General features: G+C 43.2%; 2 protein-coding genes across 2 annotated transcripts; both read right to left on the reverse strand.

Annotated features, from left to right (window-relative positions):
- Positions 1-1,373: 1,373 nt before the first annotated feature.
- Positions 1,374-10,381, reverse strand: LOC135553078 (heat shock 70 kDa protein 13-like). The gene is made up of 5 exons (XM_064985171.1): positions 10,284-10,381; positions 9,700-10,040; positions 4,201-4,414; positions 3,366-3,533; positions 1,374-2,286 (listed from the first exon to the last, which is right to left on the reverse strand). The coding sequence occupies exons 1-5, from the start codon at positions 10,306-10,308 to the stop codon at positions 1,697-1,699; spliced, it is 1,338 nt and encodes a 445-aa protein (XP_064841243.1). The 5' UTR covers positions 10,309-10,381; the 3' UTR covers positions 1,374-1,696.
- A 540-nt stretch (positions 10,382-10,921) lies between these two features.
- On the reverse strand, positions 10,922-17,439 carry LOC135553079 (SAM domain-containing protein SAMSN-1-like). Its single transcript, XM_064985172.1, has 7 exons — positions 17,270-17,439; positions 15,621-15,830; positions 14,176-14,290; positions 13,561-13,718; positions 13,242-13,454; positions 12,597-12,744; positions 10,922-11,843 (listed from the first exon to the last, which is right to left on the reverse strand). Exons 1-7 carry the CDS (start codon positions 17,324-17,326, stop codon positions 11,692-11,694), a joined length of 1,053 nt encoding a protein of 350 aa, XP_064841244.1. The 5' UTR covers positions 17,327-17,439; the 3' UTR covers positions 10,922-11,691.
- Between the last annotated feature and the right edge of the window lie 9,186 nt (positions 17,440-26,625).

Here is a 26,625-nt window from a genome sequence, read left to right on the forward strand (position 1 = left end):
AAGGTAGTTAACCCACTGTTCCCCGATAGGCTGTCATTGTAAATAAGAATTTGTTCTCAACTGACCTGCCTAGTTAAAAAAAAAAAAGATGTTACCACATTGCTGAAGAAGCTAGTGATGATGATGGTAACTGGATTTGATAAGATTTTAGCACTCAATGTTCTGGGAACATGATCACAAATGTCCTTTTTACCTTCCACCTGTATTAGAAAGTCAGTCTGTCATGGAATGAGGACCACGGGATGCATCTGAATGTTATTTTCCCTTCAATGTCTGTCTGAATGGATTTGTTCGTAATAAAGCTCAAAGAAAATACAATTTCACGACAAATTCAATAATGGTATTTAGGGAAATTCTGAATGTTTTGTTGAAAAGCAGCATGTAGCACAAGCAGATATCTAATGGGGCCATATGAGAGGGGCGCTTTGAAGAATAAGCTAAACGTGCAGTACAAAAATCTTAAATTACGTACTCAGAAATTCCTATAGCATATCACTACAGAGAACTGCAATCAGTACATTATCTGAGGCATGTTCAACAGGGAATGCATACAGTATTTACAGTAGTCCGCTGCATAAGCCCTAACTAGACTGGTATTTTGGAATGTACATTCCCTACATGAGATAATTAGAATTGACTAATAGTAAATTATCAACCAACATGTTTGCTCTCCAATGCCAGGGGCTCTAACCAGCCATTACTCTACAACCAGCGGTCTTGTGGCACACGGTAACACGCACCATAAGCCTGGGGTCTTTTTATGGCACTTACAATAAGTACTTCTATATACAGGTAGCTTAGTGGTTAAGAGCGTTGGGCCAGTAACCAAAGGGCGCTGGTTTGAATCCCCGAGCCGACAAGGTGAAAATTGTCAACATGCCCTTGAGCAAGGTGCTTAATCCTAATTGCTCCTGTAAATCACTCTTATCCAGAGTGTTTGCTGAAGTACTAAATGTCAGACCGTGTACTCTGTGATTCTTATAATTCAATTGCACCAGAATAATGCTGGCTAACAAGTTACATCATTTTCAAAGTGCAATATTTAGCCTAAGTTGGTATGCCCCTTATTTTGACAATTTATCAGTTATCCAATACAATACCGTCATCTCACTAAGCTGAACATAGTAGCTTTACATTCAAGCAGTAGCCTAACAATATGTGCAAACATATTTGGTCCAAAACTAATAGAATACTGCCCTAGTCAATATGACTGGTGGTAGTTCATATCAGGTGACTTAAAAGCACAGTACAGCTCCACACAGCAGCTCTCTGAAAAGGCACAAGCGTGTTGTCATCCACTGAAAAACAAATACACCCCCCCACACACACACAAACACGCTCGCACACTTGCACAGACACACTATAAATAAATAAATAGCTGAAGGTGTATTGGCTGGTCACAGTTCTGTAGAAATAAAGGTTGTTCCCTGAATTGAATACCATTTCAATCTACCACAGTTGGTCCAATAAATTGGGCCAGCAGTAAACAAGTGATGGTGTAATTTGAGTTTCTCTGTGAAAATATATTCCAGTATCTATTATTAGAGCTGAAGATCATATTTTAACCTCATAGGACTATTGCACACGTGGTGAATATGGAGAAGGACAATTAACAGTTAAAATGCAGACCATCCTTTAAATGGCAAGTCTCTGTCTGGTGGCATCCTTATGTCCATTGCCACCTCTCTAGACTAGATCAATTGAAGTTGGTCTTGCGGAGGTGCCTGTTGGGGACCTCTATAGCGCTGACCTGTAGAGGCCAGGAACCCCCCATGATGCCAGCCTGGATGGCCACCCCGGTCACCACTGCCAAGTCTGGGTCCACTGAGGTGTTGGGCTCCTTCCCAAAGTATTCACTGATCAGCTTCCTGATCCTAGGGATGCGGGTGGAGCCTCCTACCAGAACTATCTCATCCACCTCCTCCTTCCCCAGGTGGCCTTCAGCCAGCACTGTCTCTACAGGTGCCAGAACCTTCTGAAAGAGGTCGTCGTTCAACTCTTCAAACAGCTCACGGCTGATGACTGCTTGGAAGATGACTGGGATTGGGTCCTTGGCGGGCCCCTGTGGTGGTTTCTTGGGGTCCCCTTGGGGCTCCAGGTGCAGGGGTACACTGAGGTGGGCACTGAGCTGCAGGGTGAGGTTGAGTTTGGCAATCTCCACGGCCTGGCGGAGGCGGTGGATGTCCTCTTTGAGGGTGGGGGGAACGCCGTACTGCTGGCGAACCCTCTCCATGGTGTACTGGAGCAGCCTCTGGCTGAAGTCCTGCCCCCCCAGCTTGTTGTTACCTAGGAAACAAGGGTCATTCTGAGTCCAATAATACTATTAATATGTTAGTAGTATTGGGATAAATAAATGTAAACATAAATTCAATTTAAATTCATTATCATGTATGGTTTGAATTAGTTGTGCCAATATGAAATGGTCCTCCAACTATACTGAACAAAAATATAAATTTAACAGTGTTGTTGGTCCCTTGTTTCATAAGCTGAAATAAAAGATCCCAGAAATGTTACATATGCACAAAAAGCTTATTTCATTCCAATTTTGTTTACATCCCTGTTAGTGAGCATTTCTCCTTTTACAAGATAATACATCCACCTTACAGGTGTGGAATATCAAGAAGGTGATTAAAGAGCATGATCATTACACAGGGGCATCTTGTGCTGGGGACAGACAAAAAAGGCCACTCTAAAATGTGCAGTTTTGCCACAACACAATGCTACAGATCTCTCATGTTTTTGGTGAGCGTGCAATTGGCTTGCTGACTGCAGGAATGTCCACCAGAGCTGCTGCCAGATAATTTAATGTTAATTTCTCTACCATAAGCCGCCTCTAACGTCATTTTAGAGAATTTGCAATACGTCCAACCGGCCTCACAACTGCAGACCACGTGTAACCACAACAGCCAGCTTCTTTACCTGCGGGATCATCTGAGACCAGCCACCCAGACAGCTGATGAAACAGGATTATTTCTGTCTGTAATAATGTTCTTTTGTGGGGAAAAACGAATTCTGATTAGCTGCGCCCATTGCCAGTCATGTGAAACCCATAGAGTAGGGCCTAAAGAATTGATTACAATTCACTGATATGAACTATAATCGTTGAAATTGTTGTTTATATTTTTGTTCAGTATACAATATGGCAAATGTTCCACCTGTACTGCCCACTCTTATCTAGAGTGACTTACAGGAGCAATTATGGTTAAGTGCCTTGCTCAAGGGCACATAGACAGACTTTTCAACTAGTCAGCTAGGTGTTGTGATTACTCGTGGTCTGCCACCCTCCCTACCAGAAGAGAAATGGAAGTGACACCAACTAAACCATGCGTAACTACAACATGATAAGGAGTTGATTAGTGTCCTACCTGCCATGGCTCTGGTGAGGAACATGCCCCCTTGTTTATTGAGCAGAGAGACGTCCAGCGTTCCTCCTCCCAGGTCTACCACCAGGACGTTGAACACGTCCACCTTGTGTAACCCATACGCCATCGCTGCAGCTGTGGGCTCGTTGATCACACGCAAGATGTCCAGTCCTGTGTGGTGTAAACAGAACAATCACATGTTAGCTACAGGTCTTACAGAGGGTAGTGTAGACTTGGTCACATCTTTGAATCGGGTGTCCAATATTCTACTCATACTCTCTCTGTCTATAGAATAAGTAACACAGTTATGGGCATAGAGCAAACACCTAATTCCATCAGGGATTGACGTTAAAGTCTAAGGTACATGCCCACCAGAATTGTTTAATTAGCTTTTTACATGCAGAAGTGTTAAATATTGCCTGCATTTCACCTACACATAGGAGAGGAATCAAAGATCAGTAAGCAAATGATTTGTAATCAGTAAAAAAATAAAAAATATAGAACGAGCTCAGCTCACCTAAAACTATCTGTCGTTCACTTACACAATGTGGAGGAACCAGAAAGATCTGTTTTAAGATGGGAATTATTTGCAGTTTGGTTGTTTTCACTTAAACAACAACAAAAAACACCTCAGAGCAGGCTCAACTTGGATGACTGCTCAGTTTACTTGCCCCAAGCAACAGGGCAACCCTTAATGTCAATCCCTGTATGATTAACTGTTTCTTAATGAGAATACAATAAAAAACCTAAACAGTGTAAGTAATTCCTGTAGCAGTGTTAACACATCAAATCAGATATTGTATGACTGTTGATACAGTTTTGCCAGACAGAGACTGACCGGCCAGGTTGGCAGCCCTGATGGTGTAGTTCCTCTGTCTATCATCAAACTCAGCAGGGACAGAGATCACAGCCCTCTTGATGGTGACACCCAGGTGATGCTCCGCCATCTTCCTCATCTTCAGCAGCAGCCGAGAACCAATGAACTCGGGAGTAACTGTTAACGTCTGGTTGGTGGTGACCAAGAACTCTGCACTGCCATTGTTATTTATCACCTGAAAGACAGGTATGTTATTACAAATGAAAGACAGGTATGTTATTACAAATGAAAGACAGCTGTCATTGATATAGCATATTTATACACCTGCAATCACACAGCTTATGCAGCCAAATGCTAATGCTGTATTCAATCATTTTCACTGTGGTGTATTGACTGTCAAAGTAACTAAAGGAGTATGTACTGTACAGTTGAAGTCGGAAGTTTACATACACGTAGGTTGGGAGTCATTAAAACTCGTTTTTCAACCACTCCACAAATTTCTTATTAACAAACTATAGTTTTGGAAAGTCGGTTAGGACCTCTACGTTGCGCATTACACAAGTAATTTTCCCAGCAATTGTTTACATACACTAAGTTGACAGTGCCTTTAAACAGCTTGGAAAATTCCTGAAAATGATGTCATGGCTTTAGAAGCTTCTGATAGGCTAATTTTCATCCTTTCAGTCAATTGGAGGTGTACCTGTGGATGTATTTCAAAGCCTACCTTCAAACTTAGTGCCTCTTGGCTTGACATCATGGGAAATTCAAAAGAAATCAGCCAAGACCTCAGAAAAATAATTGTAGACCTCCACAAGTCTGGTTCATCCTTGGGAGCAATTTCCAAACGCCTGAAGGTACCACGTTCATCTGTAGAAACAATAGTATTCTAGTATAAACACCATGGGACCACGCATCCGTCATACCGCTCAGGAAGGGGACGCATTCTGTCTCCTAGAGATGAACGTACTTTGTTGCGAAAAGTGCAAATCAATCCCAGAAGAGCAAAGTACCTTGTGAAGATGCTGGAGGAAACAGGTACAAAAGTATCTATATCCACAGTAAAAGCGAGTCCTATATCCCACACATGTGGTGACCTCACATGCGGTGACCTCACCCATTACAACCAGCAGGTCCAGAGATACAACCTCTCTCATCATCACCCAGTGCCTGGGCTTACCTCCGCTGTACCCGCACCCCACCATACCCCTGTCTGCGCATTATGCCCTGAATATATTCTACCATGCCCAGAAATCTACTCCTTTTATTCTCTGTCCCCAACGCTCTAGGCGACCAGTTTTGATAGCCTTTAGCCGCACCCTCATACCAGGCCCTGCATGTCCCCAGGCACCCTCATTTGTTGACTTCTGTGATCAAAAAAGCCTTGGTTTCATGCATGTCAACATCAGAAGCCTCCTCCCCAAGTTTGTTTTACTCACTGCTTTAGCACACTCTGCTAACCCTGATGTCTTTGCCGTGTCTGAATCCTGGCTCAGGAAGGCCACCAAAAATTTGGAGATTTCCATACCCAACTATAACATTTTCCGTCAAGATAGAACTGCCAAAGGGGGAGGAGTTGCAGTCTACTGCAGAGATAGCCTGCAAAGTAATGTCATACTTTCCAGGTCCATACCCAAACAGTTCGAACTACTAATTTTGAAAATTACTCTCTCCAGAAATAAGTCTCTCACTGTTGCCGCCTGCTACCGACCCCCCTCAGCTTCCAGCTGTGCCCTGGACACATTTGTGAATTGATCGCCCCCCATCTAGCTTCAGAGTTTGTTCTGTTAGGTGACCTAAACTGGGATATGCTTAACACCCCAGCAGTCCTACAATCTAAGCTAGATGCCCTCAATCTCACACAAATCATCAAGGAACCCACCAGGTACAACCCTAAATCTGTAAACAAGGGCACCCTCATAGACGTCATCCTGACCAACTGGCCCTCCAAATACACCTCCGCTGTCTTCAACCAGGATCTCAGCGATCACTGCCTCATTGCCTGTATCCGCCACGGAGCCGCAGTCAAACGACCACCCCTCATCACTGTCAAACGCTCCCTAAAACACTTCTGTGAGCAGGCCTTTCTAATCGACCTGGCCCGGGTATCCTGGAAGGATATTGACCTCATCCCGTCAGTTGAGGATGCCTGGTCATTCTTTAAAAGTAACTTCCTCACCATTTTAGATAAGCATGCTCCGTTCAAAAAATGCAGAACTAAGAACAGATATAGCCCTTGGTTCACTCCAGACCTGACTGCCCTCGACCAACACAAAAACATCCTGCGGCGGACTGCAATAGCATCGAATAGTCCCCGCGATATGCAACTGTTCAGGGAAGTCAGGAACCAATACACGCAGTCAGTCAGGAAAGCTAAGGGCAGCTTCTTCAGGCAGAAATTTGCATCCTGTAGCTCCAACTCCAAAAAGTTCTGGGACACTGTGAAGTCCATGGAGAACAAGAGCACCTCCTCCCAGCTGCCCACTGCACTGAGGCTAGGTAACACGGTCACCACCGATAAATCCATGATTATGGAAAACTTCAACAAGCATTTCTCAACGGATGGCCATGCCTTCCGCCTGGCTACTCCAACCTCGGCCAACAGCTCCGCCCCCCCCCCGCAGCTACTCACCCAAGCCTCTCCAGGTTCTCCTTTACCCAAATCCAGATAGCAGATGTTCTGAAAGAGTTGCAAAACCTGGAACAGTACAAATCAGCTGGGCTTGACAATCTGGACCCTCTATTTCTGAAACTATCCGCCGCCATCGTCACAACCCCTATTACCAGCCTGTTCAACCTCTCTTTCATATCGTCTGAGATCCCCAAGGATTGGAAAGCTGCCGCAGTCATCCCCCTCTTCAAAGGGGGAGACACCCTGGACCCAAACTGCTACAGACCGATATCCATCCTGCCCTGCCTATCTAAGGTCTTTGAAAGCCAAGTCAACAAACAGGTCACTGACCATCTCGAATCCCACCGTACCTTCTCCGCTGTGCAATCTGGTTTCCGAGCCGGTCACGGGTGCACCTCAGCCATGCTCAAGGTACTAAACGATATCATAACCGCCATCGATAAAAGACAGTCCTGTGCAGCCGTCTTCATCGACCTGGCCAAGGCTTTCGACTCTGTCAATCACCATATTCTTATCGGCAGACTCAGTAGCCTCGGTTCTTCTGATGACTGCTTTGTCTGGTTCACCAACTACTTTGCAGACAGAGTTCAGTGTGTCAAATCGGAGGGCATGCTGTCCGGTCCTCTGGCAGTCTCTATGGGGGTGCCACAGGGTTCAATTCTCGGGCCGACTCTTTTCTCCGGAAATATATCAATGATGTTGCTCTTGCTGCGGGCGATTCCCTGATCCACCTCTATGCAGACGACACCATTCTATATACTTCCGACCCGTCCTTGGACACTGTGCTATCTAACCTCCAAGCAAGCTTCAATGCCATACAACACTCCTTCCGTGGCCTCCATCTGCTCTTAAACGCTAGTAAAACCAAATGCATGCTTTTCAACCGTTCGCTGCCTGCACCCGCACGCCTGACTAGCATCACCACCCTGGATGGTTCCGACCTTGAATATGTGGACATCTATAAGTACCTAGGTGTCTGGCTAGACTGTAAACTCTCCTTCCAGACTCATATCAAACATCTCCAATCGAAAATCAAATCTAGAGTCGGCTTTCTATTCAGCAACAAAGCCTCCTTCACTCACGCCGCCAAACTTACCCTAGTAAAACTGACTATCCTACCGATCCTCGACTTTGGCGATGTCATCTACAAAATTGCTTCCAACACTCTACTCAGCAAACTGGATGCAGTTTATCACAGTGCCATCCGTTTTGTCACTAAAGCACCTTATACCACCCACCACTGCGACCTGTATGCTCTAGTTGGCTGGCCCTCGCTACATATTCGTCGCCAGACCCACTGGCTCCAGGTCATCTACAAGTCCATGCTAGGTAAAGCTCCGCCTTATCTCAGTTCATTGGTCACGATGGCAACACCCACCCGTAGCACGCGCTCCAGCAGGTGTATCTCACTGATCATCCCTAAAGCCAACACCTCACTTGGCCGCCTTTCGTTCCAGTTCTCTGCTGCCTGTGACTGGAACGAATTGCAAAATCGCTGAAGTTGGAGACTTTTATCTCCCTCACCAACTTCAAACATCTGCTATCTGAGCAGCTAACCGATCGCTGCAGCTGTACATAGCCTATCGGTAAATAGCCCACCCAATTTTACCTACCTCATCCCCATACTGTTTTTATTTATTTACTTTTCTGCTCTTTTGCACACCAATATCTCTACCTGTACATGACCATCTGATCATTTATCACTCCAGTGTTAATCTGCTAAATTGTAATTATACGCCTACCTCCTTGCCTTTTGCACACAATGTATATAGACTCCCTTTTTTTTTTTTTTCTACTGTGTTATTGACTTGTTAATTGTTTACTCCATGTGTAACTCTGTGTTGTCTGTTTACACTGCTATGCTTTATCTTGGCCAGGTCGCAGTTGCAAATTAGAACTTGTTCTCAACTAGCCTACCTGGTTAAATAAAGGTGAAAAAATAAATAAAAAAATAAAATAAAAAAACCTGAAAGGCCGCTCAGCACAGAAGAAGCCACTGCTCCAAAACCACCATAGAAAAGCCAGACTACGGTTTGCAACTGCACATGGGGACAAAGATAGTACTTTTTGGAGAAATGTCCTCTGGTCTGATCAAACAAAAATAGAACTGTTTGGCCATAATGACCATTGTTATGTTTGGAGGAAAAAGGGGGAGGGTTGCAAGCCGAAGAACACCATCCCAACCGTGAAGCACGGGGGTGGCAGCATCATGCTGTGGGGGTGCTGTTCTGCAGGAGGGACTGGTGCACTTCACAAAATAGATGGTAACATGAGGGAGGAAAATGATGTGGATATATTGAAGCAACATCTCAAGACATCAGTCAGGAAGTTAAAGCTTGGTCGCAAATGGGTCTTCTAAATGGACAATGACCCCAAGCATACTTCCAAAGTTGTGGCAAAATGGCTTAAGGACAACAAAGTCAAGGTATTGGAGTGGCCACCACAAAGCCCTGACCTCAATCCTATAGAAAATTTGTGCACAGAACTGAAAAAATGTGTGCGAGCAAGGAGACCTATAAACATGACTCAGTTACAACAGCTCTGTCAGGAGAAATGGGCCAGAATTCACCCAACTTATTGTGGGAAGCTTGTGGAAGGCTACCCGAAACATTTGACCCAAGTTAAACAATTTAAAGGCAATGCTACCAAATACTAATTGAGTCTATGTAAACTTCTGACCCACTGGTAATGTAATGAAATAAATAAAAGCTGAAATAAATTATTCTCTCTTATATTATTCTGACATTTCACATTATTAAAATTAAGTGGTGATCCTAACTGACCTAAAACAGGGAATTTTTTACTAGGATGAAATATCAGGAATTGTGAAAAACTGAGATTAAATGTATTTGGCGTATGTAAACTTCCGACTTCGACGGTATGTACTGTACCTTGAATGGATAGCGAGCACTTTCCTGCTCAAGGAGATCTTGTTCGAATATCTTTCCAATAAACCGCTTGGCATCATAGATGGTGTTTTGAGGATTGTTGTCGGCCAGATCTTGACCCTCGTAACCGGCGAGAACTTCGGTAGGGGTGAACGACACCGCACTAGGGATGCTCTTCCGCCCCTCCTCATCCCTTATCACCTCCACATCCCCGGTACCCGGGTGGAATACTCCCACTGAGCAGAAAGTGGTCCCCAGATCTAGGCCGATTACTTTTGGTTTCGGTGGAGGCAGATAATGTTGGCCCAGATAGCCAGCTAGAAAAAGAGCCAGAATGACCGATCCTGCGACATGGAAGATATAGAAAAAGACGTGGGTTTAAGTATGGATGTTGTTTACGTAGCTAGCTCGTAATTAGCCTACTTATTTACATATTCACTCAGCGTTGACAGTTTGACACATTTTCAGCTAATTGACTACTAATAATGATTTAGGTAGCAACTAACATGCTTGTCAGCCCACTTGCTAGCTAGCTAAACAGCTGGTTACACAACAACAAGCACACGTTACGGTTAAATCTTACTTACCGATCATAGACATTTCCCCAGCCATTGTCAAATACTGATCCCCCCCGAATTGAGACGTAGTAAAACGTAATCTTGGCTAATATGTTGTCACCGCTTGACGGTCGTCACGAGTTACCACAGCCACTAAGTCATAAACCCCGCCTATTTGTAACATGTATCTTCTTAAAATGTGATTTTAAACCTAACCCTTAGCCACACCGCTAACCTTATGACTAACCATATCCTTAAATTAAGACCAAAATTAACTTTTATGTTATCGTGAATTTTTACGATATATTATTTTGTGACTGTGGTAACTAGTAGAAACTTTCGACGGATTCTCCATTCAGAGTCATGCGGACAATCCACAGAACACGTCACCATTAAAATGTGGTAAGCATTTTCTGGGTAACGTAGTCCAATCCATTCGTTATCGCTTATATATACACCGGATGAGAAAGCAAATTAACAAACTTTCCCATGAACACTAGTCATATATGACGTATTGAAATATGTGTTCAGTGTCGCAACATTTTGAGGCTTGCAACATGTAGCAATATTGTACAACGCCTTGCTCTCTTCACATTTTGCTTGAAATTATATTATAAATTATACATTCAGTACAAATTAACGGATTAGTTAGACTAATGACAGATGACTCTTGATGCATAAATACTTTATTAATGTGTGACATATTGCAATTACAGTATATTGAGTTCTACAAGTCTGTACATTTTGTTAAACCAGGAATGTTAAAAAATATATGTACAAACTCCTGCCCACTCATTCACACACACACATTTGTTTTACTATCCTTGTTGGGGACCAAACAATTCATTCCCATTAAAAAATCATATTTTTCCTAACCCCAAGCTTCTAACCCTAATCCCCTAAACCTAAAATAGCCTCCTTCTGGTCCCCACAATGATAGTAAAACCAAACACACGTCATAGTTTCCAGCACAATACACAAAAAAACAAGATATCATTTGTCATAAATATTTTGTCAGGTGTGTCAAACTCATTCCATGGAGGGCCTAGTCACTGCAAGGTTTTGTTTTTTCCCTTTCAATTAAGCCCTAGACAACCAGGTGAGGTGAGTTCCTTGCTAATTAGTAACCTTAATTCATCAATCAAGTGCAAGGGAGGAGCGAGAACCTGCAGCTCTCCGTGGAATGAGTTTGATCCCTGTGCTTTATGTGAATTAATAGGTTAAAGAAAAAGGTTCATAAATGGATGCTTATAAGGAGGAACAAATTCATCGGTTTTAAGAAAAATTGCCTACATTTAACATTTAATTAATGAAATCGCACCTTGTTAAACCAAATACAGACGAGACAAACTTGGTGAGCCATCGTAATTTACAAGTCAAAACGTAATAGTTAATAAACTTTTTTATACTGGTATGTTAATTAGGATAGTGCAGCCTATCAGCGTGTGACTGGTTGGCTCTCTGTGTCTTCTTTGCTGTTTTCAGAGCACTCTGATGGAATGAAGCAGCCTGAGTCTCTGGGACAGTCACTCTTCTCCTCCTTCAGGCTGTGTGATGAAGAGGGATCCTCACTCTCGCTCACATCATCGCCTGTGAACCCAAGAACAAAACAGTCTGGTTGGTTGGATCCTCAGATCCTGCGGGTTGCAAGGTTGGCTGCCCCGTTCCAAGTCAATTAAAATTAATTAGGGTTGCAATTCTCACACCACCTAAATGGAATTAAGCTTGATTTAATGACTACATTCCTTCCTGGCTGATAACCTCTGCCATGGTAATCCAACAGCCAGTCACGATATCTGGTTCAGCCAGGATGGCAGTGCCATTGTTTGGTCAGGAACTAGCCCACAGTCACGATATCTGACTTTGCCAGGGTGGCAGTGCCATCTGTTCTGTCCAAAATTAGCCCAAACACACATTTATGACCTTAATTTAAATGGTATTATGTGAGGACAGAAACATTAATAAGCCTTATGCTAATTGAACGCATCCTGTTTTGTAAGCAGCTGACAGAAACTGGCTAGTATTGTTCATTTCTTAATCTGGATTGGAGACCTATCTTTCTGTTTCATTTGTGTTTCAGAGCCTTACAGTGTTTTTATAGAAGATTAGAATAGAGGAAGACATTGTGCTCTCTCTGACAGGTGTCAACTCTGCCGGATGGGCACGTCTTAAATGATAGCTGTTATAAGCATCTGCTCATCATAACACACAAAGTTCAGGATGTTCCTTTCTGAGCGTAGTGCTGCGTTGCACAAAATGTCTGTGGTACAATTGGCCATTTCCTTTGCCCCAGTAGAAATCCAGTAGGGTTATGCTACAGTAGAAATTGGTTTTGCTACTCACTCTCTGTATATCTGCAGTCTGCAGCAGCCAGCAGCTTGCCTCTGTGTTCTGGATTCATCACGTTCAGCTCTATAAGGTGTTTCTCCTGCAGGTGCCTCAGGTCCTCTACTGTCTGGTAGCCATTCAGAAGCAGTGCAGATGCATACTCCTGGAATAAACAAGACATATTTCCATTGTCAATGTAATCTACCTTTCATAATCTTGTACTAATTTGTTCACCTTTGAGTGCTTTAGGTTATGTTTATGCATCTTATTATTATTATTAATATTATTATTTTATTTTTTTTGGGGGGGGGGGTAATTGAGACAACACCATTCTCAATACTGTGTGTCTGGTAGTGTTGAGGGACACTTGACATTGTTTTCTCAGTGTAGGTTTCATTGGTTACTGGAAAGAGGAAATAAAACATGTGGCTGTATTTGGCAGTCATTTTAACAGGGCATCATGACTAGATCCAGCTTTTGTCAAATTAACGTTCAAAGACAAGATTCTTACAATTTTAGCTAACCCTAACCCTTTTCCTAACCTTAACCTAATTCTCCTAACCGGCTAGGTTCATTTTCCAAACATTCTATGAAAAGTCTAATCTGAAGTTAATTTGACAACAGCTAGATCCCTTCTAGCCATGACCTCTAAGCCCTCACCTCTAGATGAAGACGCTCCAGTAGTTCCAGTAGTGTCTTTGGTCGTGGTCTCTTGCTCATCCTCTGAGGTCTGATTTTTGGCGCCTCCTCCTCTCTCTCTTTCTCCATGAGCATGTCAACGTAGATGAACTTGAAGTTGCCCACTTTGTAGTTCAGCATCCCTGTCCATATGCCCATGGGAGGTTTACTGATGATGCTGATAATGTCTCCAACCTGGCAAGAGACATCAAGAGATTTCATGAATCATGAAACAGCTTTTAACAACGTTGTTCATGGCATTTCACATTACCCCAATCTAAAGGCATTATCTTCTGTCTACCTTGAGTTTGAGGGAGTCAGTGTCATATGGGCTGGGAACAAAGTCTGTGTGGACCCGTGCTCTACCACAGAAGTGTCCATTGTAGGAGCCATTCTCTTCTAGTCTCAGACTGTCTCTGGTACTGGAGCCATTTGAGAGGCAGGCCACACTACCTGAGCCTACAGGAGACAAGACAAGACAGACAAGACAGTAGGACTATGAGCGTTCGTGTAAAAAAATAAAAAAATAAAAAAACTTTATTTAACTAGGCAGGTCAGTTAACACCAAATTCTTATGTACAATGACAGCCTACTGGGGAACGGGCAGAACGACAGATTTTTATCTTGTCAGCTCGGGGATTTGATCCAGCAACCTTTCAGTTACTTTCCCAACGCTCTAACCACTAGGCTACCTGCCACCCCTATGCTTGTGTATCCTTGTGTTGGAGGGAAGGTTACAAGCCTATGATAATATTGTAATATAATAGTAATGATATGGTAATACAATGGTAAAATAAAACACATGAAAACACATCACATTTGCTTATTCTTAATTTAGAAACGTGTATCTTCATTTACAGACTTGTATGAGGGGAGACATGACTTTGTGTAGACATCCCTGTGGGAGAGGACTTACTGGAGGAACTCTGTCCGCTGTACAGGCTCTCCAGAGAGTTGTTGGTCTTTTCAGAGCCTTTCTCTAGAGGACTGCACTCTGTTTCCTCTTCTAGGTCTCTGTCAGGGTCTTCACCCTACATGTGGAAATACAAATGGACAAGCCACTATGTGAGTTAGCCAAACTGGTGTTGATTCCTTACTATATACTGTACATAACTGTGCCATTTATATAAGGAAGTGCCATTGAGTTTACAATTCAACATAGACACTTGCAAATACTGACCAGGTTGATGGATACTATTTTGTCACTTAGACCTAATTTCAACACAAATTGAGTCTTGCTTGGCCAGACTTACTAGGGGGCACTATTTTTATTTTGGGAAAAATAACGTTCCCAAAGTAAACTGCCTATTTCTCAGGACCAGATGCAAGAATATGCATATAATTGACAGTTTAGGATAGAAAACACTCTAAAGTTTCCAAAACTGTCAAAATATTGTCTGTGAGTATAACATAACTGATATTGCAGGCGAAAGCCTAAGAAAAATCCAATCAGGAAGTGACTCGTGTTTTGAAACCGTTGTGTTCCTATGCACCCCTATTGGGCACTGAAAGGGATATCAACCAGATTCCTTTTTCTACGTATTCCCTAAGGTGTCTACAGCATTTTGACGTAGTTTCACGCCTTTATGTTAAAGAATGAGCGTAAACGACTACATTGCATAAGTGGCCAGCTGAGGGCTCTCAGAGTGATTCTTGAGTAAAGGACAGAGGTAGTCATTTTTCCTCTGTTCCTACTGAAAAGCCAACTGTCCCGGTTGATATATTATCGAATAGATATTTGAAAAACACCTTGAGGATTGATTATAAAAAACGTTTGCCATGTTTCTGTCAATATTATGGATATAATTTGTAATTTTTTTCGGCGTTGTCGTGACCACTATTTCCGGTGGATTGAACATAACGTGACAAACAAACTGAGGTATTTTGGGTATAGAAATAATCTTTATGGAACAAAAGGAACATTTGCTGTCTAACTGGGAGTCTCGTCAGTGAAAACATCCGAAGATGATCAGAGGTAAACGGTTAAATTGATTGCTTTTCTGATTTTTGTGACCAAGCTTCCTGCTGCTAGCTGGACATAATGCTATGCTAGGCTAGCATTACACAAACGCTTGTCTTGCTTTGGCTGTAAAGCATAATTTCAAAATCTGAGATGACAGGGTGATTAACAAAAGGCTAAACTGTGTTTCACTATATTTCACTTGTGATTTCATGAATATGAATATTTTCTAGTAATATTTTGTGACCGTTTTTGACCGTTGCACTATTTTAATTAGTGTAGTCGATGACAATTCTCCCGGATCCGGGATGGGTAGTTTAAGAGCCTTTAGATGCTTTGATACACTACGCAGAATACTAGGGTCTGTATAGGAGGAAGAGGCAGTCTGTAGTGTGACTCACAGCTTCCTCAGAGAAGATTTTGGAGTGCTTCTTGCCCATCTTCCTGCGCATGGTCAGAGAGATGGCCTTCATCTTCTTCCCCAGGCTGCCTTGTTTGGTCTGATCAGAACTCTCACACCCAGATTCCTCTGCCACTGTTGTTCCATTTTCCTCTAGTCTGGCTGGTGATGGTTGTCTGATGCCCTCAAATCGCCCAAAACTAGTGGAGCGCTGCATGGAGAGATTACAGATGACAGATTGAATGTGTGTTTACTACAGTGACAGCAGGAGTCAGAACCCAATCTGGGACATTATGCAATGCATGTTGCACCCCCATCCCACCCAATCACTATGTATTTATGATTTCCTTTTATATGTTTCATATTATGCTAATGAAGGACCACTTCTGTGGTAATGAATTATGTTCTCCTCCTCCCTTGATTTACAGGAATACTGTGCTATTGTCTTGAGCAATGTGTCTTGAGTCTAGAAGTCTGGCACATGAGGCTACTTGAACTCAATCTGATTTGCACTATGAATGTATCTCTATCATGATGAGTTTGTGAGGTACAGTTCATAGATTTTTCAACATGTTCATGAACCTAAAAGTATTTCTAATCTGTCCAAATTCCAGTATTTCCACATTAGAGCACCAAAATAATTACAGAAAGGAATAATCCCAGTAAATCCCTATTAAAATATCAGAACCACACACTCTACAGCAATCTAGGGAACCTTTTGAGTAATCTTACGGACCCTCCCCTTTTTACAACTTCGACCATATACAGTTGAAGTCGGAAGTTTACATACACTTTAGCCAAATACATTTAAACTCAATTTTCACAATTCCTGACATTTAATCCCAGTAACAATTCCTTGTTTTAGGTCAGTTAGGATCACCACTTTATTTTAAGAATGTGAAATATCAGAATAATAGTAGAGAGAATGATTTATTTCAGTTTTGATTTCTTTCATCACATTCCCAGTGGGTCAGAAGTTTACATAGACTCAATTAGTATTTGGTAGCATTGCCTTTAAATTGTTTAACTTGGGTCAAACATTTCGGGTAGCCTTCCACAAGCTTCCCACAATAAATTGGGTGAATATTGGCCCTTTCCTCCTGACAGACCTGGTGTAACCGAGTCAGGTTTGTAGGCCTCCTTGCTCGCACATGCTTTTTCAGTTCTGCCCACAAATGTTCTATAGGATTGAGGTCAGGGCTTTGTGATGGCCACTCCAATACCTTTACTTTGTTGTCATTAAGCCATTTTGCCACAACTTTGGAAGTATGCTTGGGGTCATTGTCCATTTGGAAGACCATTTGTGGCCAAGCTTTAACTTCCTGACTGATGTCTTGAGATGTTGCTTCAATATATCCACATAATTTTCCGTCCCTCATGATGCCATCTATTTTGTGAAGTGCACCAGTCCCTCCTGCAGCAAAGCACCCCCACAACATGAGGCTGCCACCGCCGTGCTTCACGGTTAGGATGGTGTTCTTCGGCTTGCAAGCTCCCCCCTTTTTCCTCCAAACATAACGATGGTCATTATGGCCAAGCAGTTCTATTTTTGTTTTAGTGCTAAGTATTGTAGGTAGTTTGCACTAAACAGTTAGTTATCAATTCAATGTATTTGGACGCGCTACATAGAAGTAATTTGTTTTCACCTACCTTTGGTTTACTGAGCTTTGGTTTGTCTGAAACATTTGAGGCTGCCCTCTGTAGCATTTTGTGTTGATGTTGGTTTTAGAGTTCAGTCTAATGAAATCTTAAAGAAGCATATCTGTACTCTGACCAACTCTGATGGTAGCTAAGTGTTAACTGCACTAAACTAACCCAGACCGAATGCTTGACTTCCTCAAAAAGACAGGATGTGACATGTGAGGCAATCAACATTCTGTCTATTACCACGGAATCGGTTTCAGAAGGGGGAAAAACACATTCTGCTAGATAAAAATGTTGTGGTCTCCCTCTGAAAACATTTTCACTTCTGTTAACACTGTGATGATGGTGATATAATTTTGGAACCTAGTTAACATTAGGGGTTGGGCTACATTTGTTGCTTAACTCACACCTGGGGTAGGCTATATATTTTGCTGTGTTACAGCCTGAATTCAAAATGGAATAAAAAATAAAATAATCTCTCCCATCTACATGAAATACCCCATAATGACAAAGTCAGCATTTTGGGAGGGATATCTTTGCTAATTTATTGGAAATGAAATACATAGATATCTATTTTTTTTTAGTTTTCACACCCCTGAGTCAAAACATGTTAGAATCACATTTGACAGTGATTACAGCTGTGATTCTGTCTAGGTAAATCTCTAAGAGCTTTGCAGACATGGATTGTACAATATTTGGAAATTAGTCTTTTTTAAATCCTTCAAGCTCTGTCAAGTTGGTTGTTGATCAATGCTAGACAGCCTTGACATTGATTTCTAAGCCGATATAAGTCAAAACTCTAACTAGGCCACTCAGGAACATTCAATGTCATCTTGGTAAGCAACTTGTGTATATTTGGCCTTGTGTATTAGGTTATTGTCCTGCTGAAAGGTGAATTTGTCTCCCAGTGTCTGTTGGAAAGCAGACTAAACCAGGGATTCCTCTAGGATTTTGCCTGTGCTTAGCTCTATTCCGTTTCGTTTTATCTTTAAAAAACTCCCTAGTCCTTGCCGATTACAAGCATACCAATAACATGATTCAGCCACTACCATGCTTGAAATGATGAAGAGTGGTACTCATTGATGTGTTTTGTTGGATTTGCCCCAAACATAACGCTTTGTACTCAGGACATAAAGTTAATTTCTTCTATTGCCTAATTGAAAACAGGATGCATGTTTTGGAATGTTTTCATTCTGTACGGGATTCCTTATTTTCTCTCTATTCACTCTATTAGGGTTAGTATTGTGGAGTAATTACAATGTTGCTGATCCTTCTTACGTTTTCTTGTATCACAGCCATTAAACTCTGTAATTGTTTTAAAGTCACCAATGGCCTCATGGTAAAATCCCTGAGCTGTTTCCTTCCTCTCTGGCAACTGGGTTAAGAAGGACGGCTGTATCTTTGTAGTGACTGAGTCTATTGATACACCATCCAAAGTTTAATGAATAACTTCACCATGCTCAAAGGGATATTGAATGACTGTTTTTTTTTTTTTTTTTACCCATCTACCAATGGGTGCTTTTCTTTGTGAGGCATTGGAAAACCACCCTGGTCTATGTGGTTGAATCTGTGTTTGAAATTCACTGCTCGACTGGGGGACCTTACACATAATTGTATGTGTGGGGTACAGATATGAGGTAGTCATTAAAAAATTGTGTTACACTATTATTTCACACACTTATTATGTGACTTGTTATGCACATTTTTACTCCATAACTTATTTAGGCTTGCCATAACAAAGGGATTGAATACTTATTGACTCAAGACATTTCAGCTTTTTCATTTAGATTCATTTTGTAAAAATGTCTAAAGAGATAATCCACGTTGACGTTATGGGTAGTGGTAGAAAAAGTACCCAATTGTTATACTTGAGTAAAAGTAAAGATACCTTAATAGAAAATTACTCAAGTAAAAGTAAAAGTCACCCAGTAAAATACAAGTATTTGGTTTTAAATATACTTAGGTATTAAAAGTACATGTAATTGCTAAAACATATCAGTATCCGAAGTAAAAGTATAAAAACAATTGTGGGATAAACAATGTTTTGAAACCTTCATCAATGACTGTTATTTGGGTTCAGTTCTTTCCAAAGTTCTTTCACACAAAACATTCCAGTAAGAAAAAAAGCAGGAAATAGAATTATCAGAAATTATGTCATGGTTGAACTTTTCTTTGCTCACATGTAAAAATCTCGGGTGGTTGGTTTGAGGAAGTGTTGAGGCTATGAACGGCAGACAAAGGAAGAGAGGAAGACGGCAACTCTGTGATGTCGAAACAGTTTCCGCTTGATAATCTGCACTCAGTATGGACATTTTACTAAAACGAGCTACTTTTGATCTACTTGATAACACGTTTGACACATTAAATGTAATTTACTGCCACATTAAATCAAACATGCTGTGATTAGCTTACATTAGGCTATATAAATGGCTATAATAGGATACATTTTGCACATAAAACAATATGGAATCAGTCAGCATCAATGACCTTTTTAATTCATACTGTGGTTTATAACATTTTAACAAGCTAGTATGTGGGTTATTAGGTTACAGCAAGCTGTTCTACATGACTTATTCCTTGCAGTGGAATGTTCCAAACCATTAGTCATTTTCATCATTACTCATAGGCCTCAGCTTGGGGAGTTTTCTGTTGTCTTATACAAAGTAATTAAAGAGAAGCAAATAAACATTCTCCTCACAAATAATGGTCAAATTCACATCAGAAACATATAAGATAATGAGTTCATGCAGAGGTTGTATAGGCACGTCGTGGTCCTCCTATATACGCATAATCAGTCCTCTGATGTTATAGTGAGGGAATTAAACTACATTTTTAGAATGCAGAACTACAATCGATCAATGGCAAATAAGAGAAAAGGCTATGGACAAAAACATTTCGTAATCCCACACTGCTTGCAATCAGTCATGTTTGTCTCAATCCAGGATTACAGTTTCTAATCTATTTCTTCCGACCTTCCAGGCCAACCCTTGGTAATACTCTGCCGTTTTTCACATAAGGAGGCTTGGTATTGTTCTTAATTCCAGGCCGACCCTTGGTAATACTCTGCCTTTTTCACGTAAGGAGGCTTGGAATTGTTCTTAAATGTTGAATGAAATGATTTTTATAAACTAATCCTATATGAAGTCACTAGAGGGCAGCATGGAAATGGAAATGTACCAACAGTACATACACACGTTTATATTGATTTAGAATTGAACTCCCTAAACACTCCTACTGATAAATTAGGTGTAACGGGTTTCTTCTAACTCCTCCTCTGACGAAGAGGTGGAACAAGGATCGGACCAAAATGCAGCGTGGTTAGTTAGATTCATCTTCATTAAAGATGTAACACGAACAATACAAAACAACAAACGTGGAAAACCGAAACAGCCCTATCTGGTGCAACAAACACAGAGACAGGAACAATCACCCACAAACACACAGTGAAACCCAGGCTACCTAAATATGGTTCCCAATCAGAGACAATGACTAACACCTGCCTCTGATTGAGAACCATATCAGGCCAGACATAGAAATAGAGAAACAAGACATCCAACATAGAATGCCCACTCAGATCACACCCTGACCAACCAAAACATAGAAACATACAAATAAACTATGGTCAGGGTGTGACAGTACCCCCCCCCCCCCCCCAAGGTGCGGACTCCGGCCGCAAAACCTGAACCTATCGGGGAGGGTCTGGGTGGGCATCTGTCCGCGGTGGTGGCTCCGGTGCTGGACGTGGCCCCCACTTCACCGTAGTCCTCCCTCACCTTGTCCGCTTCCGTGACCTCCTAGCCACGGCAACCCTACTAAATAACACGGGACAGAGGGGCAGCTCGGGACTGAGGGGCAGCTCGGGACAGAGGGGCAGCTCGGGACTGAGGGGCAGCTCGGCACTGAGGGGCAGCTCGGCACTGAGGGGCAGCTCGGCACTGAGGGGCAGCTCGGCACTGAGGGGAAGCTCGGCACTGAGGGGGAGCTCGGCACTGAGGGGAAGCTCGGCACTGAGGGGAAGCTCGGCACTGAGGGGAAGCTCGGCACTGAGGGGAAGCCCAGCACTGAGAGGAAGCCCAGTACCGAGAGGAAGCTCAGCCAGGCAGTTGAATCCAGCAGATCCCGGCTGGCTGGCAGTTCTGGCAGATCCTGGCTGACTGGCGAATCTGGAAGAGTCTGGCTGACTGGCGGATCTGGAAGAGTCTGGCTGACTGGCGGATCTGGAACAGTCTGGCTGACTGGCAGATCTGGAAGAGTCTGGCTGACTGGCAGATCTGGAAGAGTCTGGCAGATCTGGAAGAGTCTGGCTGACTGGCAGATCTGGAAGAGTCTGGCTGACTGGTGGATCCTGGCAGACTGACGGCTCTGGCTGCTCCATGCTGACTGGCGGCTCTGGCTGCTCCATGCTGACTGGCGGCTCTGGCTGCTCCATGCTGACTGGCAGCTCTGGCGGCTTCTTGCAGACTGGCTGCTCCATGCAGACTAGCAGCTCTGGCAGCTCCCTGCAGACTGGCAGCTCCTTGCAGACTGGTAGCTCCTTGCAGACTGGCATCTCCTTGCAGACTGGCAGCTCCTTGCAGACTGGCAGCTCTGGCTGCTCCATGCAGACTGACAGCTCTGGCTGCTCTATGCAGACTGACAGCTCTGGCTGCTCTATGCAGACTGACAGCTCTGGCTGCTCCCTGCAGACTGGCAGCTCTGGCTGTGCTAAACAGGCGAGAGACTCCAACAACGCAGGAGAGGAGGAAGGCTCTGGCTGTGCTGAACAGGCGGGAGACTCCATCAGCGCAGGAGAGGAGGAAGGCTCCGGCAGCGCTGGAGAGGCGAGGCGCACAGTAGGTCTGATGCGTGGTGCTGGCACTGGTGGTACTGGGCCGAGGACACGCACAGGAAGCCTGGTGCGGGGAGCTGCCACCGGAGGGCTGGGGTGTGGAGGTGGTACTGGGTAGACCGGACCGTGCAGGCCCACTGGAGCTCTTGAGCCCCGAGCCTGCCCAACCTTACCTGGTTGAATACTCCTGGTTGCTCTGCCAGTGCGGCAAGGTGGAATAGCCCGCATTGTGCTATGCAGGCGAACCGGGGACACCGAGCGTAAGGCTGGTGCCATGTAAGCCGGCCCAAGGAGACGCACTGGGGACCAGATGCGTAGAGCCGGCTTCATGGCATTTGGCTCGACGCTCAATCTAGCCCGGCCGATACGCGGAGCTGGAATAGAACGCACCGGGCTATGCACCCGCACTGGAGACACCGTGCGCACCACAGCATAACACGGTGCCTGCCCGGTCTCTCTAGCCCCCCGGTAAGCACAGGAAGTTTGCGCAGGTCTCCTACCTGGCGTAGCCATACTCCCTGTGAGCCCCCCCAATAATGTTTTTTGGGGGGGCTGACTCTCGGGCTTCCAACCGCGTCGCCGTGCTGCCTCTTCAAACCAGCGCCTCTCCTCTTTCCCCACCTCCAGTTCTTCCTTGGGACGGCGATATTCTCCAGGCTGTGCCCAGGGTCCTTTTCCGTCCAATATCTCCTCCCAAGTCCAGAAGTCCTGTGATCGCTGCTCCTGCTGCCGCTGCTTCTCACCACGCCGCTTGGTCCTGTTGTGGTGGATGATTCTGTAACGGGTTTCTTCTAACTCCTCCTCTGACAAAGAGGTGGAACAAGGATCGGACCAAAATGCAGCGTGGTTAGTTCGATACATCTTTAATGAAGATGAAACACGAACAATACAAAACAACAAACGTGGAAAACCGAAACAGCCCTATCTGGTGCAACAAACACAGAGACAGGAACAATCACCCACAAACACACAGTGAAACCCAGGCTACCTAAATATGGTTCCCAATCAGAGACAATGACTAACACCTGCCTCTGATTGAGAACCATATCAGGCCAGACATAGAAATAGACAAACAAGACATCCAACATAGAATGCCCACTCAGATCACACAATGACCAACCAAAACATAGAAACATACAAATAAACTATGGTTAGGGTGTGACAGTCCTAATTGTCCCTAGAATTTCTAAGCAAACAGCTGGAGGCAGGACTTTCTCCTATAGCAATCCATTTTTATGGAATGCTCTGCCTACCCATGTGAGAGACGCAGACTCGGTCTCAACCTTTAAGTCTTTACTGAAGACTCATCTCTTCAGTGGGTCATATGATTGAGTGTAATCTGGCCCAGGAGTGTGAAGGTGAACGGAAAGGCACTGGAGCAACGAACCGCCCTTGCTGTCTCTGCCTGGACGGTTCCCCTCTTTCCACTGGGATTCTCTGCCTCTAACCCTATTACAGGGGCTGAGTCACTGGCTTACTGGTGCTCTTCCATGCCGTCCCTAGGAGGGGTGAGTCACTTGAGTGGGTTGAGTCACTGACGTGATCTTTCTGTCCGGGTTGGCGCTACCCCTTGGGTTGTGCCGTGGCGGAGCTCTTTTTGGGCTATACTCGGCCTTGTCTCATGATGGTAAGTTGGTGGTTAAAGATATCCCTCTAGTGGTGTGGGGGCTGTGTTTTGGTAAAGTGGGTGGGGTTATATCCTGCCTGTTTGGCCCTGTCTGGGGATATCATCGGATGGGGCTACAGTGTCTCCTGACCCCTCCTGTCTCAGCCTCCAGTAGTTATGCTGCAGTAGTTTATGTGTCGGGGGGCTAGGGTCAGTCTGTTATATCTGGAGTATTTCTCCTGTCTTATCCGGTGTCCTGTGTGAATTTAAGTATGCTGTCTCTAATTCTCTCTTTCTCTCTTTCTTTCTTACTTTCTCTCTTTCGGTGGACCTGAGCCCTAGGACCATGCCTTAGGAATACCTGGCATGATGATTCCTTGCTGTCCCCAGTCCACCTGGCCGTGCTGCTGCTCCAGTTTCAACTGTTCTGCCTGCGGCTATGTAACCCTGACCTGTTCACCGGACGTGCTACCTGTCCCAGACCTGCTGTTTTCAACTCTCTAGAGACAGCAGGAGCAGTAGAGATACTCTCAATGGTCGGCAATGAAAAGCCAACATTTACTTCTGAGGTGCTGACCTGTTGCACCCTCGACAACTACTGTGATTGTTATAATTTGACCATGCTGGTCATTTATGAACATTTGAACATCTTGGCCATGTTCTGTTATAATCTCCACCCGGCACAGCCAGAAGAGGACTGGCCACCCCTCATAGCCTGGTTCCTCTCTAGGTTCTTCCTAGGTTTTGGCCTTTCTAGACCTGCATTGCTTGCTTTCTACACCTGCATTGCTTGCTGTTTGGGGTTTTAGGCTGGGTTTCTGTACAGCACTTTGATATATCAGCTGATGTAAGAAGGGCAATACATAAATACATTTGATTTGTATGTGCTCCCTGAATATCACTGATTGGATATACTGCATGTGTAGAAATATCTAAATGAGTGCATGTGAGCACATTCTCTTTCCTAATGTTTGTTTACCCAAACCGGTCACTTACTATGGGTTAAAATAAAACAAATCATCTATTTCAATGGAACATTTTGATTGTTTGGTTCCAAAGCATTTGAAGTAGGGTATAGATTGGGAATTTTGTGGACATGTTTATTCCAATCTACTATAACAGATCTACTATATAATCTACGATAACATATCTACTGTATAATCTACTATAACAGATCTACTACATAATCTACTATAAGAGATCTACTACATAATCTACTATAACAGATCTACTATATAATCTACTATAATCTACTATAACAGATCTACTATATAATCTACTATAACAGATCTACTATATAATCTACTATAACATATCTACTGTATAATCTACTATAACATATTTACTATATAATCTACTATAACATATCTACTGTATAATCTACTATAACAGATCTACTATATAATCTACTATAACATCTACTGTATAATCTACTATAACAGATCTACTATATAATCTACTATATAATCTACTATAACAGATCTACTATATAATCGACTATAACAGATCTACTATAACAGATCTGCTATATAATCTACTATAACAGATCTGCTATATAATCTACTATAACAGATCTACTATATAATCTACTATAATCTACTATAACAGATCTACTATATAATCTACTATAATCTACTATAACAGATCTGCTATATAATCTACTATAACATATCTACTATATAATCTAATATATCAGATCTACTATATAATCTATTTTAACAGTGTTGTTGTTTTTTTGCCATTAATTAACTCACATTGCGGTCGCATAGTTTCACATCAGTAACAGAGAGGGGGACACCCTGGGGCGAGGGGTCCTGTTTCAGGCTCGCATCTTGGGCCAGGCCCTGGTGCTTGTCCCAGGCCTTGGCCCGGGGCAGGGTGTAGTCATGGGTATAAACGGGGTACTCTGTGAGGGGCCTGCGGCAGATGTGGTAGGAGGTCCCCCAATCTGGAGCGTTCTCGGCTGGGTTACTCCAACGCTGGTTCCTGGGAGGAGCTCCAGGGCCTCCAGACCCGGTCCTCAGCTCCATAGCCACCGGGGCTAGGGTAGAATTCTCCTGGGCTGATGTTAATACAGACTTACAAACAGGAGCTGACCTCCGGACCACATCCAGATAGGGTCCCGCTTTCACTGGGATGGGCCCTGCTGGGTGGTGACCCAAGAAGAAGGCTACAGAAATGAACAACTGACAAGTATGGACATTCATCAAAATTGTATAGGACACTTATGTTTTGTCATGCATTGTCATGTTGTTACTTTCTATGTTAATATGACCAAGGAGACATACCATAAGTGTCATTGTCTGTGGTAAATTTTCTGAGTTCCTTATTCCTTGTGGTCTCCTGAATTTTCTTGGCCCCTTCTTTTCCAGTTTTTGCACTCCCTTTCTTCCCAGTCTTCTGACTTCTAGGCTTTTGACTCTTTTTGATGGGAACTCTGGGCTTGGCCACTTCCCCGTTGGCATGGACAATCTGGAGCATCACAAAAATCAAACACATAATAAAAACTTGTCATTAACCGCATTTCCATCCACAGATTTTATCCAAGCAAAGTCATACCGTATAAAAAAATCTGTGATGGAAACAGAAAGTTTTGGTACAATTTTATAAATGGCGACAGATAGTTTGTTTGTTCATGGTGGGATCTTTCTGTGTTGGTCAAATTAATGATGCCAGAAATATTTGCCTGTGGGAATGTGCAAAAATGTATTTATTATCCATCGTTTCATAGTAAACTTGGAGTAACGCGATGTTATGGTGTGTGGTCCTCATCCCACTGCGACTTGGGAAACCATGCAGTTTATTAGGCTACAGATGAAATACGTTTGATGAATATCATAGGGTGGTAGGTGTACTGTGATATTGATGCTCCTTTTCCATAAATATTGAGGGTCTTATTCTAGTGACATGATGATTGATGCTTGACAG

The sequence above is a fragment of the Oncorhynchus masou genome, chromosome 13 (assembly GCF_036934945.1).
Source record: "Oncorhynchus masou masou isolate Uvic2021 chromosome 13, UVic_Omas_1.1, whole genome shotgun sequence".
Taxonomy (NCBI): Eukaryota; Metazoa; Chordata; class Actinopteri; order Salmoniformes; family Salmonidae; genus Oncorhynchus; species Oncorhynchus masou.

Coding starts and splice junctions, on each gene's coding strand:
- LOC135553079 (XM_064985172.1), bottom strand. CDS start 17,326: ATGCTACAGAGGGCAGCCTCAAATGTTTCAGACAAACCAAAGCTCAGT. Junction 14,291..15,620: donor AAATCTTCTCTGAGGAAGCT/GTGAGTCACACT, acceptor TTCCACATGTAG/GGTGAAGACCCTGACAGAGA. Junction 12,745..13,241: donor TGGAGCGTCTTCATCTAGAG/GTGAGGGCTTAG, acceptor TGTTTATTCCAG/GAGTATGCATCTGCACTGCT.
- LOC135553078 (XM_064985171.1), bottom strand. CDS start 10,308: ATGGCTGGGGAAATGTCTATGATCG. Junction 4,415..9,699: donor GTGCTCGCTATCCATTCAAG/GTACAGTACATA, acceptor CCTGTCTTTCAG/GTGATAAATAACAATGGCAG. Junction 3,534..4,200: donor CAGGGCTGCCAACCTGGCCG/GTCAGTCTCTGT, acceptor TACACCACACAG/GACTGGACATCTTGCGTGTG.